General features: G+C 41.8%; 1 protein-coding gene across 1 annotated transcript; it reads left to right on the plus strand.

Moving 5' to 3' along the window:
• Window positions 1-6,688: 6,688 nt before the first annotated feature.
• On the plus strand, window positions 6,689-15,640 carry LOC111981545 (G-protein coupled receptor family C group 5 member C-like). The gene is made up of 4 exons (XM_070449239.1): window positions 6,689-7,765; window positions 10,894-10,994; window positions 11,116-11,238; window positions 11,492-15,640. Exons 1-4 carry the CDS (start codon window positions 6,748-6,750, stop codon window positions 11,522-11,524), a joined length of 1,275 nt encoding a protein of 424 aa, XP_070305340.1. The 5' UTR covers window positions 6,689-6,747; the 3' UTR covers window positions 11,525-15,640.
• Window positions 15,641-20,574: the final 4,934 nt, after the last annotated feature.

A 20,574-nucleotide genomic window follows, 5' to 3' on the forward strand; every position in this document is an offset into this window, starting at 1 on the left:
TGGAGGGCATGCTGTCCGGTCCTCTGGCAGTCTCTATGGGGGTACCTCAGGGTTCAATTCTCGGGCCGATTCTTTTCTCTGTATATATCAATGATGTTGCTCTTGCTGCGGGCGATTCCCTGATCCACCTCTACCAGACGACACCATTCTGTAATCTTCTGGCCCTTCCTTAGAATTGTGCTATCTAACCTCCAAACGAGCTTCAATGCCATACAACACTCCTTCCGTGGCCTCCAACTGCTCTTAAACGCTAGTAAAACCAAATGCATGCTTTTCAACCGTTCGCTTGCCTGCACCCGCACGCCCGACTAGCATCACCACCCTGGACGGTTCCGACCTAGAATATGTGGACATCTATAAGTACCTAGGTGTCTGGCTAGACTGCAAACTCTCCTTCCAGACTCATATCAAACATCTCCAATCCAAAATCAAATTAGAGTCGGCTTTCTATTGCAACAAAGCCTCCCACTCAACGCCGCCAAACTTACCCTAGTAAAACTGCTATCCTACCGATCCTCGACTTCGGCGATGTCATCTAGAAAATAGCTTCCAATTACTCTACTCAGCAAACTGGATGCAGTTTAATCACAGTGCCATCTGTTTTGTTACTAAAGCACTTTATACGACCCACCACTGCGACCTGTAGCCCTAGTCGGCTGGCCCTCGCTACATGTTTCGTCGTCAGACCCACTGGCTCCAGGTCATCTACAAGGCTATGCTAGGTAAAAGTGCCGCTTATCTCAGCTCACTGGTCACGATGGCTACACCCACCCGTAGCACGCGCTCCAGCAGGTGTTATCTCACTGATCATCCCTAAAGCCAAAACCTCTTTGGACAGCCTTTCCTTCCAGTTCTCTGCTGCCTGCGACTGGAACGAATTGCAAAAATCTCTGAAGTTGGAGACTTATCTCCCTCAACAACTTTAAACATCTGCTATCCGAGCAGCTAACCGATCGCTGCAGCTGTACATAGTCCATCGGTATATAGCCCACCCAATTTACCTACCTCACCCCCCATACTGCTTTTATTTATTTACTTTTCTGCTCTTTTGCACACCAGTATCTCTACTTGCACATGATCATCTGATGATTTATCACTCCAGTGTTAATCTCCTAAATTGTAATTATTCGATTTATTGCCTACCTCATGCCTTTTGCACACATTGTATATAGATTCTCTTTTTTTTCTACCATGTTATTGACTTGTTTATTGTTTACTCCATGTGTAACTCTGTGTTGTTGTCTGTTCACACTGCTATGCTTTATCTTGGCCAGGTCGCAGTTGCAAATMAGAACTTGTTCTCAACTAGCCTACCTGGTTAAATAAAGGTGAAATAAAAAAAATAAAAACTTGTCTGACTGCTTGCATGATGACAAGTTTCTCACACGACTGGCCTATCTGGGTGATGTTTCTTCTCGCCTGAATGATCTGAATCAAGGATTTACAGGGACTCTGCAACTATATTCAATGTGCGGGACAAAATTGAGGCTATGATTAACAAGTTGGAGCTCTTCTCTGTCTGCATTAACAAGGACAACACACGGGTCTTTCCATCATTGTATGATTGTTTTGTGTGCAAATGAACTCAAGCTTACAGACAATGTCAAATGTGATATAGCGAAGCACCTGAGTGAGCTGGGTGTGCAATTATGCAGGCCGTGGCTTGGGTGGTTGATGTCCTTGGTGATCTTTTTGGTCTTCCTGTGACATCGGGTGCTGTAGGTGTCCCTGGTGATGTGATGGGCAGACCGCACCACCCTCCTGAGAGCCCTGCAGTTGCAGGCGGTGCAGTTGCCGTACCAGGCGGTGATCCAGCCCGACAGGATGCTCTCAATTGTGCATCTGTAAAAGTTTTAGGGGCTACATGAGTCAAATGTAATGGAGTCTGTTGCCCATGTTGTGGATGGTTGCTGTTCATACAAGGATTTACATTTTTGCAATCTTTTGAGCATGGATTATATTATTTTTGCATTTCAGCTTCTGGGTTATTCCTTTTCATGGTTTTGAGTGCGAGTACTTTTTTAACTCTACAGTCTCACCAACAGCCCACATCCATAAACATTATTGTGTAAGAGGAAGCTGGTTTGATGTTGATGATGTGTTTTCCTGTGTGCCAAARACACTAGATGTTGTTTGTAATTGTATTTATTAAGGAGCCCCATTAGCTGCTGCCAAGGTAACTCTTCCTGGGGTACAGCAACATTAAGCCATTTATATACAATATTACGTTACATTTCATAACACTTTTCACAGCACATTAAGTGTGTGGCCTCAGATACAAAATCCATGAGTACGTGTGTGTGTATGCGTTGTGGTGCTKATTTTGGAAGTGGGCTCTCAGGAATCTCACTTGTGTTAATGCTTCTGGCCATGCCACACCCACATCTAGATGAATGAGGAAATAGGTTGTGCCTCATGAAGACAAAACAATATATATATTGTTATACAGTTGAAGTCGGAAGTTTACATACACCTTAGCCAAATACATTTAAACTCAGTTTTTCACAGTTCCTGACATTTAATCCAAGTAAAAATTCTCTGTCTTAGGTCAGTTAGGATCATCACCACTTTATTTTAAGAATGTGAAATGTCAGAATAATAGTAGAGAGAATGATTTATTTCAGCTTTTATTTCTTTCATCACATTCCCAGTGGGTCAGAAGTTTACATACACTCAATTAGTATTTGGTAGCATTGCCTTTAAATTGTTTAACTTGGGTCAAACATTTCGGGTAGCCTTCCACAAGCTTCCCAGAATAAGTTGGGTGAATTTTGGACCATTCCTCCTGACCGAGTTGGTGTAACTGAGTCAGGTTTGTAGGCCTCCTTGCTCGCACATGCTTTTTCAGTTCTGCCCAAAAGTTCTGCCCATTTTCTATAGGATTGAGGTCAGGGCTTTGTGATGGCCACTCCAATACTCCAATAAAGAGCCTGGCTGATATCTTTTACGCCCTCTTCCAAATGGTAGCTATAAATGCAGAGGATGCGCACAGTGCAACAATATGAAGTGTGAATATTTCTGCCACCCACACACAGGAAAATGGTTCKYAATAAATTACATTATTACGTGTTCCACCACCCATGTTATTTACATTATTAAATGTCCATGTGGGCTCGGTTATGTTGGTAAAACCTCCCGCTCTCTCAAACAGAGAATTAGTGAACATAAAAGTTCAATCAGGAGAAACGYCAGGGATTATCCAGTCGCAGTAAATTTTAATGACCTAAAGCATGACATTTCTACCTTTTAGATTTTGTGGCATAGAGAAAGTTAAGATAGACAGGAGAGGTGATATTAATAATACTCTGAGTAAAAGAGAATGTTTTGGGATTTTCACCCTCCAGACATTATTTCCTAAAGGACTTAATGATGAAATGCCTATGTATGTTATGTTGTGAATTTGAACATGAATTATGTGCCTATTTAAGATTACTCTGATGTTTTTCGTACGATGTACCCAATGATTAATGAATAKTTGCTATGTCCTCATTGTGGTTTTAAATACGTCTTATTTATGCACTTTTGTAATATTTATGAAATGCATATTGTTATATTTGGTAGCACTTATTTGTTTTTCCTTTGCCTCCAACCCCTTTCGATGTGTGGAACGGATGTGGGTGGGGCTAGGTCTACATAAGGGTGTTAATTTTTTTTTAAATCACAAAAGCTCTGACGAAGGCCGTGAGTCCGATACGTAAGCTTATTAAATATCAGTGATACTATCAAGAGCAGTGTGCGGTTTCCTTTTTCCTTCATCTTGTTCAACTGTTGCTATYCACCTGCACCTGCAAAAAGATTGCTCAGATGTGCGAGTGCCTTTTGAATTTTGAGTCTGTAATCGAACCCACAAATGCTGATGCTCCAGATACTCAACCAGTTTAAAGAAGGCCAGTTTTATTGCTTCTTTAATCAGGCCACAGTTTTCAGCTGTGCTAACAGCTAAAACGAGGACATTWCTAACTTTTGAACGGTAGTGTAGGACCACCCACCCAAATCAAAGTGAAATCGACACAATCTTAACGTCATCATCATTATAATAATCCGTGATCATAGTAGTGATTCCAAGAGACAAACACGTGTTGGTTTAGGAAAAATCAAGTATGGCATTACAGGAGTGCTAAGCATAAAAACATCGCAGTGGTTAAAAATCTTCTATCCACAGGAGGGTGTTGAACGTTCAGGTTGGATACAACAGTGATCTTAGACAGGATATGTGTATGTCCTTTCTGTACAAATACATATATCCTACCTTAAAGAAATTTGAGAGGCACAAATATTTGCATTTGCGTTGCTCATAACAGTCACATACTCAAATATATTCTTTATATTTTCTTATGATTTAATTGAGTGACAATTTTACCTCTGAATTGATAAATGATGATGGTTAGATTAGTTTCCTACTCTTTGGCAGAATGACACCGAAGGAATAGGGTTGCAAATTTTCCTGAAATGTTCAGGTTTTACATGTAAAATGTAATAAAGTGGTCACACGCAATTGACATTCTGATTGTATATGAGATCAGGAAAAAGGACACATAGCCCCAGGTATGAGCAAGGCTAAAGACAGCGCAATACAAGTGGTTATGATCAAATGTCTGGCATATTTAAAAATCTCAGTTAATCCTGTATCATAATCATCCACCAGGTGGCACTGCAAGACCAAGACTAATTATGTTTGTTCACACTTTGCAAATCTATGGATTAGCCTAGTATTCTATACCATATCATGACATTTTAAAAAGAGGGCTAAAGGCATGTTTCTTAATTGAATTAAGATATTTTAGGAAATTAAAATAAGTACTTAATAACATGCACGTGTATCTTGTCCCAGTATGCACAGCTGAATGTATCCCTTCATTCTATGTATGTTTGGTAGTTTACTAAAACATTCTCTATTTTATGTCTCAAACCCAAACAAAACCTGTAGCAGAGTTTGCTCAACTGTAAGGGTGCTTTAGTTAAACAGGGGTTCCATTGGTGCGATTGAGTGAGAAAGAGAGGCATATTGGTGAGAGACCCTAAACTGGTTATGGAAAGTGTGTAAAAATGATTGCATAATTGTTTGGGGGCTGGAGGTCAGGGCCKCCCCAGATGGCATATGATAGCAAAATGTGTCCGGCCCTGCCACCTACAGCCTCCCCATCCTTCCAAAATAGCCCTAGAGAACTTTTAGACTACACAACAATCCAAACGCACAGGTCGGCCCCGGGGTACTTGRCCTGCGTGCCCGTTTGGTAAGCCGGCCCTGGTAGGCCGGCGATCATAGCAGAGTGGGAGTAGTCAGAAAAAACACTGACTGTGTTATCAAGAAGTCACACCGTCAAAATCTTTGCGAATTATTGGAGACGAACACTGACCACCAAAGGAAGACACTTGGACACGTAGAGCGAAATCTGTCAAATTGAGTGTAACTGGCAGTATGTCTTTACGGATTGTTCTTTGTAAACTATTTCAATTCAAAACATATTGAAATCAATAGAAAATAAACACCCGTTGCGAAAAGGAATTCGATTTTTCTGGAGTAAATATCAATACAGGTTTGTAGTTTAAATTACCTGTATTCTTCTGTCTGCTTTTGACGAGAAAGAGGAGCGGCGCGTATTCACATCATCCCTGTCGGCAGGTAATAAACGGGCGTAGTAGAATGATAAATGACTGGAAACTGAGTTYTAAAGGTTATCTATCATTACTAATAGTATTACTCATTAATCAGTATACCCTAAAATAATAACTAGGCTATAGMCTACTCATTAGAATTAGGAACACAATTAAATACTTGATAAGAAAATAATATTATTCAAATGGCATACTAGTGTTCTATGGAAGTTTGGTATTACTAGTATTCAGTTGATCAAATGGCTCATTATTGATTAATCAATACCATTCAAATAGGTTGTTTATCATGTTTCTGTAGTTGAACTGCCTCAAATGGAGGCAGTTCAACAGGACAAATGTATTTAGCAGATGCTTTGGCCTGGCTGTCAGTCACCCAACCTTTATGTTAGACACACAAGTATTTCTCTGTATCAGTGTGTTTGTCTTCCTTGCCTGCTACATAGTTACTATGGCAATGCATTGGTTATTTTTAAATATAGGCTAGCTAGCCCCCTACTTGCCCAGATATTCCATCTTGGATGTACAGTACACTCTTCCCACTGGGCACAGATGTCAATTCAACCTCTATTACACGTTGGTTCAATGTAATTTCATTGAAATTACATTGAAACAACTTTGATTTACTCAATCAGTGTGCCCAGCGGGTTGCTTTCTGTTTAAGGGTCTCTTCTCACAAAGATTAGACCTGTAGACACACAGTCCTTGATAAGCTGAGCAGTGATCACTTTCAGTTGTGTGGGATTTCTTAATCAGTGGTAGAATTATCCAGGAAACAGGTGTGTGTGTGGCACCTTCCATTACCTGGCTGGCGCCATGCGGGTGATGTAAGGACTGAAGCCATTCTGATCCAGCCAGCCACTCTGTCATGTACCAGCTTATGTAAGACACACAGTGTTTCATGTAATGTTGAATAGGTAGCACTAGGATTCAATATAACCTGTTGGAATCACTGAGAGTATTCTGTATAACCTATAGGATGCAGTGACCAGGTTACTGCATGTAGCTAAGTGGTTACCATGCGATGGTTAAATATCACATTGAGTACCTGCCATCCCCAGTACTTGACTGATTCAATCATAATAAGGGATAAAGGGGGGCTCAGGCTCTAGATGTACTGAATGTGTGTTTCTGATGTGTGTGTCCCCCAGCAGTGCCATGGCGGCCCCCACCACCAACGTTCCTAAAGGCTGTGGCCCCTCCGTGGGCTCCCTGTACTTCAACCTGTGTGACTTGACTGCAGTGTGGGGCATCGTGGTGGAGTCACTGGCGGCTTTAGGTGTGGTGACGGCCTTCGTCCTCATCGTCATCCTCATGGCCAGCCTTCCCTTCGTGACAGACAGGAAGAGGAAAGGTATGGTGGCCCTGCAGGCCAGCTTTCTGGTCTTCACCCTTGGCCTCTTTGGCCTCTCTTTTGCCTTTGTCGTGGGCCGGGACTTCACAAGCTGCACCGCGCGCCGCTTCCTGTTTGGTGTACTGTTTGCCGGTGGTCTTGCCTGCCTCCTGATGCATGGGCTGTGGCTGGTGCTCCTGAACCGGCAGGGCCAGGGCCCCCAGGGCTGGATGCTGTGTCTGGGGGCCCTGGCCTTTTGGCTGGTTGAGATCATCATCAATACAGAGTGGCTGATCATCACGGTGGAGAGGAGGCCAATGACGGCCAGTGGCAGCCCTGACATCTCCTGCAGTATCACCAACCAGGACTTTGTGATGGCTTTGATCTATGTCATGGCCCTGATGCTGGGCGTGGTGCTGATGGCCGTGCCCTCGCTCACACACAAACACAAGGCCTGGCGGCGGGACGGAGCCTTCATRCTGGCCACCGGGGTCTGCTCCATGGCCGTGTGGGTGGCCTGGATCGTCATGTACATCTATGGGAACCAGGTGGCCGGGGACCCCAGCTGGGACGACCCCACCCTGGCCATTGCCCTGGTCAGCAATGCCTGGGTGTTCTTGGTCCTATACACCATCCCAGAAATCTGCTCCCTTACCAAGGATCAGGATGAGCAGCCCAGCGATGGGGAACACATTATCTACCCGGTCAGGAGCTTGGTCTATGATAACATTCTGAAGGAGCAGAACACTGCAGCAGCAGCAGCCCATCAGAACATGTATATGGAGAACAAGGCCTTCTCCATGGACGAACCCAACACAGGTACAGTAGGAAGGCCCAGCCAACCAATCAATCAATCAATATCTTTGTTGTCCCATTTGGGAAATTTGTAGTGCAGTCAGGATAAAAACAACAAAATATACAAACTTTTTTAAAAAGTGTGCCATCATAAATACATTTTTTCCATCCACTAGAAATMTATTTCATGTAGGTTTAATAATTTGAATCTGTTCCATCTGATTTATTGGAATATTTTCTGTTACATCGGTATCCATGTTTATTTATCACAGGGCTTAATCATTATCTAATAATACTATCTAATAGTATCAGTCTCTCACGCCCTTATCTTATRAATTTTCCCGTATTTCAACATTCGTATAGAGTGACAAGTTACATACCTGGTCTACGCAGTAACACAGTGTTATTATGTATAGATTGGACAGAGATCAACTCAAAGCGGACAAACAAAAATTAATCTTGGTTAAATAGTTTTGCGCTCTTCTAGGTTTGATCTGTTCTGTTCCTAGCAATTCTTTGCCCATTCTCACCCTACAGTGATGTAAATTATGTTATACAACGGGTGGGTCTAATCCTGAATGCTCATTGGTTAAAACCGCATTCCAGCCAGTGTCTATTCTACAAATTGCCACGGCTAAATCTATTATTTAAAATGCCTATTTACTCTGTTCCATCTGACTGCGTAATCCACTGTCTCATCAGCCCAGCCAGGCAAGTTATACACTTGATATCCACTATAAAAAGCATCTAGACATTATCTCACATTTCTTATAGACCAACATTTCGTTTTTAARAGCGTAGATTTGTATAAACCTTGTGTCTGTCTCTCCAACATTTGCAACATTGTTTCAATATTCAAATCCAATCTCCTGCMGTCCCATTGTAATGAACGTGTCAGGAGCTGGGACGAGACAGACAGGCAGGCAGTGTTTCTCAGCCGAAATCATGAATCAGCTGGCATCATTTTAATGGATATATACAAAAAAAATGTCAATTGAAAAAAGGTGAAACGAAACACAGCTAAATTGCAGTCTTTGCAGCTTCAGTTTAAAGTGATTGTGTTCATGTGGCTGTGTCGTTGGCTAGCTCCTCTGAGCAACAGTTTCCTGACGAGTGAGCACATTTTCTATTCCAGGCGATAACGCGACTCATTAGGTCAACGTTCTTATACCTTGCAGCCTGATCCAATCAGACTGAAATGATTACTGTCCAGCCAATCATAATAAAGATGACTGCGGTGTGTAAACCAAGATCCCCAGGGGGAGGATGTATCCAAATAAATGCCACTAGAAAACAGCTTAAACAAATGCAAATGCAGCTACTTTGCTGTTATTCTGGCTGCACTTTTTGACGCGACGGTACGTTAGCCGTAGTTGGCTAGCTAGCAAGCAAGGTATAAGAATGTTGCCAGCCAGTATGGCAATGGAACATTAAGAACGAACGACTGGGTCGCGTCCATAGATGCAGAACAAGAAGTCTGAACGTCAGGGTCGCGTCTCTAGCGAGCCTAGATTTGTGTCGGGACTATATCTTGTTGAAGGATGAAATAGTTTGAATACATTAATCAAAATAACGTTTTTAATGAAAATGTCAATCATTATTTGAATATGTTGGTAACCCGTTGTATAAAAGTGATAATGCCCTTGAAGCCAGTGTTTGGAGGATATATTGGCACTGGCCTAACAACACCCGTGCCGTCTCAGGCCTAACAATACCCATGCCAATATATCCTCCAAACACCGGCTTCTCAGGCATTATCACTTAAATATACATTTATTAAGTACATCTAGTACCGGGTCATGCGTGAAAAGCCCAAGAGGCCACCCATTTCTAAAATACTGGAACCGGAGTGCCTGGCACCGACAATCATACCACGCTCAAAGTTGTAGGTAGCCTACATTCAATATAATCCATGAGTTGAATCAAAACAGGTTTACACCCTAGTTCATGAGTTGTCCATAATTCATGAGTTAATGCTTGGAGTCATCACAGATGCGTGACATAAAACATTACCTTTCTTTCCTTACATGAATTACATTTATGACAGTGTTATTTGTAAATATTAAGCATTTAACAATTGAATTAGAACATTGAACTTAAACCCTGTATGAATAATGGATCTTGGAGATCTCAAAAATGCACAGTAAGTGTAACTGTCTATGTAACATTTCATAATGCATCGCAGTGAAAACAGTTCTCATGGGAACACAAATCCCAAATAATGTATGCCAATGCAAAATCAAATGCTTCTAACTGAAAGAGTCAACTATAGGCCAACTGTCATTAATGTATACTTGTTGGATGGATGCGCATTGGTGTCTAGCTGTAGACTAGTTGTCTAGTAATATTGTCGACCATAATTTTTTTAACCTTTATTTAACTAGGCACGTCGGTTAAGAACAAATTCTTATTTTCAATGACGGCATAGGAAAAGAGAGTTAACTGCCTTGTTCAGGGGCAGAACGACAGATTTTTACCTTGTCAGCTCGGGGATTCGATCTTGCAACCTTTCGGTTACTAGTCCAAAGCTCTAACCACTAGGCTACCAGCAAAGAAAACAGATATTTATAGAAAATAATAAAGCTAAATCAGTGGTCTACTACTTCTGGCCATGGATGGCATGGAGAACGGATGCACCTGAAAAACAAAGCAATGAGCACTCTAAACAGCTGACTTACAAAAGCAAACAATGATAAATCAACAGATAAATTGAATGCATTGGAATAAAGGCATATGCTATTTTTTATCAAGGACGCATGGCAAACAAATGGCGAAAATGTGGAAGTACAAAGGAAAATCTATGCATAAAAGGAGCTCAGCTGAGGCCGAAATTCAGCACTACTAAGTGGACAGCACAAACACATAGAAATAAAGGGTTTAAACCATGACAGAGAGATGGGGGTGTTCATTTCATTGGAAGCTTAATATTTACCATTGCATTTTAAACAAAGGTTCATGGTTCAATTAGCATTATTTAAAGACCCCCCCAAAGTTTGACTTTTGTTGCATTTAGGAGAGCTAACGTCTCATTTAGGGGAGCTGAGTGTGTATTTGTGTAATTCCAGTGTGTATTTGATCATTCAGCCCTTGCAGCTGAGATTTGAAGTTTTAATTTCTTTCTTCCATACCTCTCTCCCTCTTCTCTCTAACAGCCAACAAGCCTGTATCTCCATACGGTGGTTATAGTGGTCAGCTCCGCAGCTGTGTGTACCAGCCCACAGAACTAGCTCTAATCACCAAGAGCCTGGCAAATGTGAGTGGGTTTTACCCAATACACGGACTTAAACCCTCATATCACTAGTGTTATTCTCCAAGAAATACATACCGAAACCAACTGTTTTTTAATTCTCTGTGTGTGCGTGTCCTCTCTACAGAGGGACCCGTCCCATGAGACTGGCCTCCCCAGGGCCACGGCCCCCCCTCTAAACCAGAGCAGCAGCTCCCTGCCTCGCTCCCTAGTGCCCCTACCCACCACAGGACTGTCCCCAGCAGTCAGTGTAAGCACTTCACTGCCATCATACACAACAGGATACTGTGCATCCATGGTGTTTTTGCTGTCTTCTTTCCCTTTTTAAAACTACTGAGCTGAGCTGAGCTGTACTATGCTGGCCTGGTTATGCATCCACCATAGTTGCTGGAAAAGTGAAAAGAACATATCTGAGCCTGTTTGGGTTGGCACGACAGTGTGAAAAGTATATAAGTGGAAGGTGGAGGATTTCAAGTCTAATTCTTCTGCCTTGTCTTTCTCAGGGAAATGGTGTGTATAAGAAGCCTCTGTGGTGAATCTACGCTACGCTACTACAACCTGGTTCCTGTTCTAGACCCTCCCCCTATTCTACTCTGTGCTCTCGTTTCCCCTGCAGCCCCTGGGTGTGTTTGTCAGGATTGGACCCTGAGAAAACCCAGAGCCTTTGACCACTGTAGAGGCCAGGCTGTTCTGTACATACAGTAGGGCTGGAGGGAGCCAGTGTCAGAGGAGAGGCCACAGTCTTGGTGRTGTGCACCCAGAACAAGTGTGTCTCTCATCTCCCTGTGTCTCACCCAGTCTGTCCTAGTGGCAGTACTAGCCACCCTCTACCTACCCATCTCCCAAGCCAGCACTCCCCACCCCACAACGCCATGCACTGATGGGAGATCCAACCAACACAGCAGTGTGGCCAGAGTGAATGGACAATGAGGCAGTTAAGATAAATTTGTTGCACAGCCATAAAAACCTTTCAGTCTAAGCCCTGTAAAAAAATCTAAAGTAAGTTTGTTCTGAAGTGTCTGTCCTATATATAAGAAATACTTTATTTWWAAWWWWTTTATACATGTATTTAACCCCTTATTTTTTGGAACTAAACAGTCTCTATATATACTTCCATTCATTTGGTACTGGGGAACCTTCAGACGAGTCCTGTAAAAGCCTCTGGGCATCCTAGAGCAAATGTACAGTGGCTTGCGAAAGTATTCACCCCCTTGGCATTTTTCCTATTTTATTGCCTTACAACCTGGAATTAAAATAGATTTTTCGGGGGTTTGTATCATTTGATTTACACAACAACATTTGAAGATGTAAAATATTTTTTTATTGTGAAACAAGAAATAAGACAAAAAAACAGAACTTGAGCATGCATAACTATTCACTATTCAAAAGTCAATACTTTGTAGAGCCACCTTTTGCAACAATTACAGCTGCAAGTCTCTTGGCGTATGTCTTTATAAACTTGCCACATCGTTCTTCAATGCAAAACTGCTCCAGATCCTTCAAGTTGGATGGGTTCCGCTGGTGTACAGCAATCTTTAAGTCATACCACAGATTTTCAATTGGATTGAGGTCTGGGCTTTGACTAGGCTATTCCAAGACATTTAAATGTTTCCCCTTAAACCACTCGAGTGTTGCTTTAGCAGTATGCTTAGGGTCATTGTCCTGCTGGAAGGTGAACCTCCGTCCCAGTATTAAATCTCTGGAAGACTGAAACAGGTTTCCCTCCAGAATGTACCTGTATTTAGCGCCATCCATCATTCCTTCAATTCTGACCAGTTTCCCAGTCCCTGCTGATGGAAAAACATCCTCACAGCATGATGCTGCCACCATCATTCTTCACTGTGGGGATGGTGTTCTTGGGGTGATGAGGTGTTGGGTTTGTGCCAGACATAGCGTTTTCCTTGATGGCCAAAATACTAAATTTTAGTCTCAGCTGACCAGAGTACCTTATTCCATATGTTTGGGGAGTCTCCCACATGCCTTTTGGCAAACACCAAACGTGTTTGCTTATTTTTCTTCTTTAGTCAATGGCTTTTTTTCTGGCCACGCTTCTGTAAAGCCCAGCTCTGTGGAGTGTACGGCTTAAAGTGGTCCTATGGACAGATACTCCAATCTCCACTGGGAGATTTGCAGCTCCTTCAGGGTTATCTTTGGTCTCTTTGTTGCCTCTCTGATTAATGCCCTCCTTGTATGGTCTGTGAGTTTTGGTGGGCYGCCCTCTCTTGGCAGGTTTGTTGTGGTGCCATATTCTTTCCATTTTTTAATAATGGACTTAATGGTGCTCTGTGGGATGTTCAACGTTTCAGATAGTTTTTTATAACCCAACCCTGATCTGTACTTCTCCACAACTTTGTCCCTGACCTGTTTGGAGAGCTCCTTGGTCTTGGTGGTGCCCCTTGTTTAGTGGTGTTGCAGACTCTGGGGTCTTTCAGAACAGGTGTATATATATACACACTGAGATCATGTGACAGATCATGTGACACTTAAATAAAGTCCACCTGTGTGCAATCTAACTAAACTATATGACTTCTGAAGGTAATTGGTTGCACCAGATCTTATTTAGGGGCTTCATAGCAAAGGGGGTGAATACATATGCATGCACCACTTTCTATGTTTTATTTTTTATAAGTAATTTTTTTCATTTAACTTCACCAATTTTGACTATTTTGTGTATGTCCATTACATGAAATCCAAATAAAAATCAATTTAAATACAGGTTGTAATGAATAAAAATAGGAAAAACGCCAAGGGGGATGAATACTTTTGCAAGGCACTGTATGACTGACATGTATGTGAAATACTCACCTTTCTACAGAGGGGTTATTAGTGTGTAGCCCAAACTTTTCGGACACTACAGACAGAAATTGGCAGATCAGCTGTAACTACTTCAGATAAGTCCCAAGACGCTTGTGGGGGTCGTAGAGCAAAACGGAGACCACCATCGTGTTCGTGAGAGTCTCAACTTTTATAATAGTTTGTAGGCCAAACCATTTGGATGCTACAGACAATGTTGTGTTTCGGGATGTCTCATGGTCTGACAAACACCACTCTTTCACCGCAAGTGCGACATCGGCTGATGTGGGTGATTGAGACGCATCCAATGCAAGATATCTCTAGCTTAAAGAGACAGATTTTTTAATTCTAATTTGATTTCCTTGGGGGTGCAAACATTGAATCTAGGGGGTTAAATTAATGTGACTGAGAATCACATTATAATGAAGATAAAGGGAAGGCGAGAGATGGACAGTGAGACAGGAGAGATAGGATGGATTCTTTCACGTTGTCTGTTCTTATCTTACGCTTACCTGTTTTTATCAGCATCCACTTTCACCCCTGACCCCTAAGACTAGTGTGTTTAGTTTCTGTTCTCTCTGGGGTCACTGCTGTCCTGTTATAATCGACAGACTTTCACAGGATGGCAATTAGTCTCCTTTTAGTTCTGTTATATTGTACAGGGAATGGAGGTAAGGGATTCAAACAAGTTTATCAACAAACCAGGGCTTTTAAGCTGCATTTCCGCCATGTTTTGGGTGGACCAATCAAATCATATCTTTTCACAGCAGCACGGTTTGGTCAAAATACCAATTAGTGAAAAATATATAATTGGGGTGCCTGTCTAAACACAGTGATATTGTTTAAGAAACTGGTCTTACACTATCTCTATGTGCTTAAAACGCCAAGGCACTGATGTATACACTAAATATAGGTCTTTACATATTTTGGAAATGTATCATTTATTGTATTTTCACCTTGAGATCTTTAAATGTATATACAGGACTGTATATACACTACTCAAAAAAATAAAGGGAACACTTAAACAACACAATGTAACTCCAAGTCAATCACACTACTGTGAAATCACAGGATGGCACATCAATGTGAGCTGTGGCAAGAAGGTTTGCTGGAGGTCATTTTGCAGGGCTCTGGCAGTGCTCCTCCTTGCACAAAGGCGGAGGTAGCGGTCCTGCTGCTGGGTTGTTGCCCTCCTACGGCCTCCTCCACGTCTCCTGATGTACTGGCCTGTCTCCTGGTAGCGCCTCCATGCTCTGGACACTACGCTGACAGACACAGCAAACCTTCTTGCCACAGCTCGCATTGATGTGCCATCCTGGATGAGCTGCACTACCTGAGCCACTTGTGTGGGTTGTAGACTCCGTCTCATGCTACCACTAGAGTGAGAGCACCGCCAGCATTCAAAAGTGACCAAAACATCAGCCAGGGAAGCATAGGAACTGAGAAGTGGTCTGTGGTCACCACCTGCAGAATCACTCCTTTATTGGGGGTGTCTTGCTAATTGCCTATAATTTCCACCTTTTGTCTATTCCATTTGCACAACAGCATGTGAAATTTATTGTCAATCAGTGTTGCTTCCTAAGTGGACAGTTTGATTTCACAGAAGTGTGATTGACTTGGAGTTACATTGTGTTGTTTAAGTGTTCCCTTTATTTTTTTGAGCAGTGTATATTCTCTCTAGTTTGATTTTCCTGTAAATTGTTATTTTACTGGTTATGAATTCCTCCCTCAATAGGGACTTGTTTGGGTGCTTCTGTGTTTACACTTTACTGTTCAGAAGTGTAATAACTAAATATGTTTAAATTATTAACCATATCAGCCATAATAGAAAATATTGCTAACTTGTCATTTTATGTCAATAGAAACATTCAACATTAAATAAATAATTAAATCAAACTACAAGTATTGTTTGATATCATCCCATGGATAAAACGGTCAAGGTGGGAATAGCTCCAATACTGTACCTGGAAAAGATGCAGATATTGTAGTAGGGAACATTGCAAGAGGAAGTGTCCTGAGGATGAAAATACACCTCTGAGGAGTTATTTACATACACAGCTCTGATAAGCTTCTTTGCCTGCTGGGGACTCCGACATGGATGTGTGCGTGGGCATCAGTGTTCCTGAATCGCACACAAGCACATGCATACTACACACCAACACAGACACACTGCATACTATACACACTATACACTAGTGGCGGTCTGTGCCGTTTAAGATGAGGGATGATGTTTTTTTAAATGAACATGGCCTTATTTCTATTACAGCATATTGGATGACAGTCATTCATATTCCATTCACCCAGTTCAATGTAACATCGATAGGTCTAAGTTACTACATGATACTCAAATGCTCTATACCCATCATGAGGTTGCTACAACCTAGGCTATGAATGTTTAAAACGTAGGTGCACCGGTCGAGAGAAACACTCTTGCCTGCATCTAGCTGATCTAGGGTGTAATCAGTAGAGGTGCGTGGGTAAAGTCCCTGGGGAAGCCAATCCAGGGGGGGATAAAAGCCATATTACAACCGATGTGTTGTGATAATTGCGTTGCTTGATTTATAACCTGTTAGTTATATATCACGGTTCATATACCGTGATATATAAGACTGAGAGAATAAGACACAGTGGCAGAATAAATTCAACCACAAATTTGTTTCATTACAAAACCGGAGCGCAACATCTCTCCGGTGAAGTCCACAAAACATATTGCTTGTCAGTTACGTGACCTATAGCATGGTCAAGTAAGGTAATGTTTCAGACATTTTCGGACTACTAAACTATTGATTTAGAACCAGAGTTATCGCAAGTCACAAAGAAAACAGGATCTGCCTCCACTATTCCAGCACCATCTAATCACCTATGCTTAGTCTAATATAGTGACAACTAAAAGATACCAAAAACTACTGTCCAATCAACGTAAGCTAAATATGTGGCTGTCCATGGTACTGATTTCTTGTGAACAAGTAGAAAAAAAACATGTTGACTCACCCTACTTGTAGAGAAACGCCAGTACTATCCTCTTTCATGTTGCCTAAACTGTCTATGCTGTCTAAACTGTCTAGACAGTTTTGTCTATGACTGTCATACAGTACACACTTCTAGTTTGTGTTGTCCTAGGCTACCTGGCTAAAATACTTGCTCGCTAGCCTAACTTACTTTCATGGGCAACGATACACCAGGCCAGCTAATTAACATCAGCATACTACATCTAGCTACATGTTGAACCTCCATCCTCAGGCCAGGGGTACAATGTATGAATTTATGGTTGGATCAGAATCGCCGCTATAAATCATTGGCCAGTAAGGAGAATTAAGTAAAACCACAAGTCCAAATCCCTATCTCCATCCATGGTTAATTTAGGAAAGGGACGAATTTAGCTAACTAGCTAGCCACCGGAGCACAACACAACGAGATGCAACAATTCAAGTTTTTTTCTGTCAATAATGACGTTTGGCCTGTGATGTGATTGGTCTGAAGCCAAATCCAAACTGGCTCCCCTTGACACTTTTTTTTTTGTTGGTGCGCCAGGACCATTCACAGTTGAGCTCACTGTTTAGGTCAACTTTGATTGGCCATTATTTTATTTTTAAAAGGCCAAATGCTCTCTGGCTTCCCTTGCATTCAATGCTACGGGCAGCAACAATGTCATACTCTTTCTGACCAGACAGCATCAGCTAAATATACTACACATACTGAGACAGAGGGGCGCTGTTTTGTTCGCTCGGATGCTTTCTCCGGTGAGATACATTCAGCCTCTTGCAAACTGAAGGAAATTTATGAAACACAGAGAGATGAAAAATTATTATTATTCTTTTTTTAAATTTCTTTTTTAAAACATTTTTGGGGAAGCCTGGCTTCCCTTGGCATCCATGCCACTGGCTGTAATCATTAGTCCATCAGTTGCAAACAAGAGTTTCTACTGGATGAATTCAGGTATGTTTATCTCTGTTTCAGAAACGTTTTTCAATAGAATCGGTGGAATGAATACACCCCTGATCACACGCAAACACAGTTCACTTTCATAGCAGCCACATACAAACAGCATGATCCCTTTGATTGTTGTAGAATTCCTTCTCGCATCTACACACTCTCCTCCTCTCACCTTTTCCCTTCGCAAGTGGACTTCAGTGCACAACACATCAGCTGTCTGTAACCAGGCAAATAAAAAAACCTAACCGGTACACACAGCCTATGTCGCTGCTATGTCATAGTCAACATAGCTACTAGAACTAACGCATTAGTAAACTCGCTACAATCATGCAGTACATTGTACAGTCAGCAGCTAGGAGTTACGGCAGGCCCCGTGGCAATAAATTAATAAAACCAAAATAATATATTTAGTATGCTTTTTATCTAAAAATGATAACTTTGTTTCACAATTTTTATGAAATTCATTGAGTATGGTCCTTCCCTTCCTCCTCTGAGGAGCCGCCACTGCTATACACAGACCACTGCACATTACACACAATTGTAATTACAGTGGGGCAAAAAAGTATTTAGTCAGCCACCAATTGTGCAAGTTCTCCCACTTAAAAATATGAGAGAGGCCTGTAATTTTCATCATAGGTACACTTCAACTATGACAGACAAAATGAGAGAAAAGAATCCAGAAAATCACATTGTAGGATTTTTTATGAATTTATTTGCAAATTATGGTGGAAAATAAGTATTTGGTCAATAACAAAAGTTTATCTCAATACTTTGTTATATACCCTTTGTTGGCAATGACAGAGGTCAAACGTTTTCTGTAATTCTTCACAAGGTTTTCACACACTGTTGCTGGTATTTTGGCCCATTCCTCCATGCAGATCTCCTCTAGAGCAGTGAATGTTTTGGGGGCTGTTGCTGGGCAACACGGACTTTCAACTCCCTCCCAAAGATTTTCTATGGGGTTGAGATCTGGAGACTGGCCTAGGCCACTCCAGGACCTTGAAATGCTTCTTACGAAGCCACTCCTTCGTTGCCCCAATGGATCATTGTCATGCTGAAAAAGCCCAGCCACGTTTCATCTTCATGCCCTTGCTGATGGAAGGAGGTTTTCACTCAAACTCTCACGATACATGGCCCATTCATTCTATCCTTTACACGGATCAGTCGTCCTGGTCCCTTTGCAGAAAACAGCCCCAAAGCATGATGTTTCCACCCCCATGCTTCACAGTAGGTATGGTGTTCTTTGGATGCAACTCAGCATTCTTTGTCCTCCAAACACGACGAGTTGAGTTTTTACCAAAAATTATATTTTGGTTTCATCTGACCATATGACATTCTCCCAATCTTCTTCTGGATCACCAAATGCTCCCTAGCAAACTTCAGACGGGCCTGGAACATGTACTGGCTTAAGCAGGGTGACACGTCTGGCACTGCAGGATTGAGTCCCTGGCGGCGTTAGTGTGTTACCGATGGTAGGCTTTGTTACTTTGGTCCCAGCTCTCTGCAGGTGCATTCACTAGGTCCCCCGTGTGGTTCTGGGATTTTGCTCACCGTTTTGTGATCATTTTGAACCACGGGGTGAGAATCTTGCGTGGAGCGCCCAGATCGAGGGAGATTATCAGTGGTCTTGTATGTCTTCCATTTCCTAATAAATTGCTCCCACAGTTGATTTCTTCAAACCAAGCTGCTTACCTATTGCAGATCAGTCTTCCCAGCCTGGGTGCAGGTCTATTTGTTTCTGGTGTCCTTTGACAGCTCTTTGGTCTTGGCCATAGTGGAGTTTGGAGTGTGACTGTTGAGTTGTGGACAGGTGTCTTTTATACTGATAACAAGTTCAAACAGGTGCCATTAATACAGGTAACGAGTGGAGGACAGAAAGAGCCTCTTAAAGAAGAAAGTTACAGGTCTGTGAGAGCCAGAAATCTTGCTTGTTTGTAGTGGACCAAATACTTATTTTCCACCATAATTTGCAAATAAATTCTTTAAAAATCCTACAATGTGATTTTCTGGATTTTTTTCCCTCATTTTGTCTGTCATAGTTGAAGTGTACCTATGATGAAAATTACAGGCCTCTCATCTTTTTAAGTGGGAGAACTTGCACAATTGGTGGCTGACTAAATACTTTTTTTGCCCCACTGTATTTACCTTTAAAACAGGATGTCATTGAGACAAAGTAAATTTTTCAAATGAGCCCTGCACAATACAAAACACACATCACTAAATTACAAAACATGATCATAAAATACATTTAATAAAAAGTATTCACTTAGAACATAATCTCTCCTGTGGACAATGTTCTGGTATTATATTTGATGAGGTTGAAGCACTGACAGCATGATGTGTACTGCGCAGCAGAGCAGGGTACAGGGTACATTTGTAAAAGAGACCTAGGTCTCAAGGTCTTCCCTGTTAAAATAAAGGTAAAACATAAATGAAATAAATACTGCACAGCTACACACTGCATGTCCACTCGTGTATACTACCCAACCACACTGCTTTTGATAGAGATCAAACTATCCTTGAATGAAGTAGCTGAAACTAAGAACCTGAATATGTGTATCCCCTCAATCAAGCCAGAAGGATATGAGAACAGGATTCTTAATAAGAGTTTTGTTGGGCAGTGGAATGATGCAGTACATTAATGCGGTATAGTGTCCATCCCAAATGGCAGCATATCCCCTATGGGCTCTGTTCAAAAGTAGTACACTATAAAGGGAATAGGGTGCCATTTGAGATGAAAACATTGATTCAAGATGCGATAAGTCCTTGTGGTTATGAAACCGGTGAGTCATGTCAGTGTATTCATCAAGAACAGTCTTCCATCCAGAGGTATCCAGGGCTAGAAGGCAGGAGTACATGT

Source organism: Salvelinus sp. IW2-2015, linkage group LG20, assembly GCF_002910315.2.
Source record: "Salvelinus sp. IW2-2015 linkage group LG20, ASM291031v2, whole genome shotgun sequence".
NCBI lineage: Eukaryota > Metazoa > Chordata > Actinopteri > Salmoniformes > Salmonidae > Salvelinus > Salvelinus sp. IW2-2015.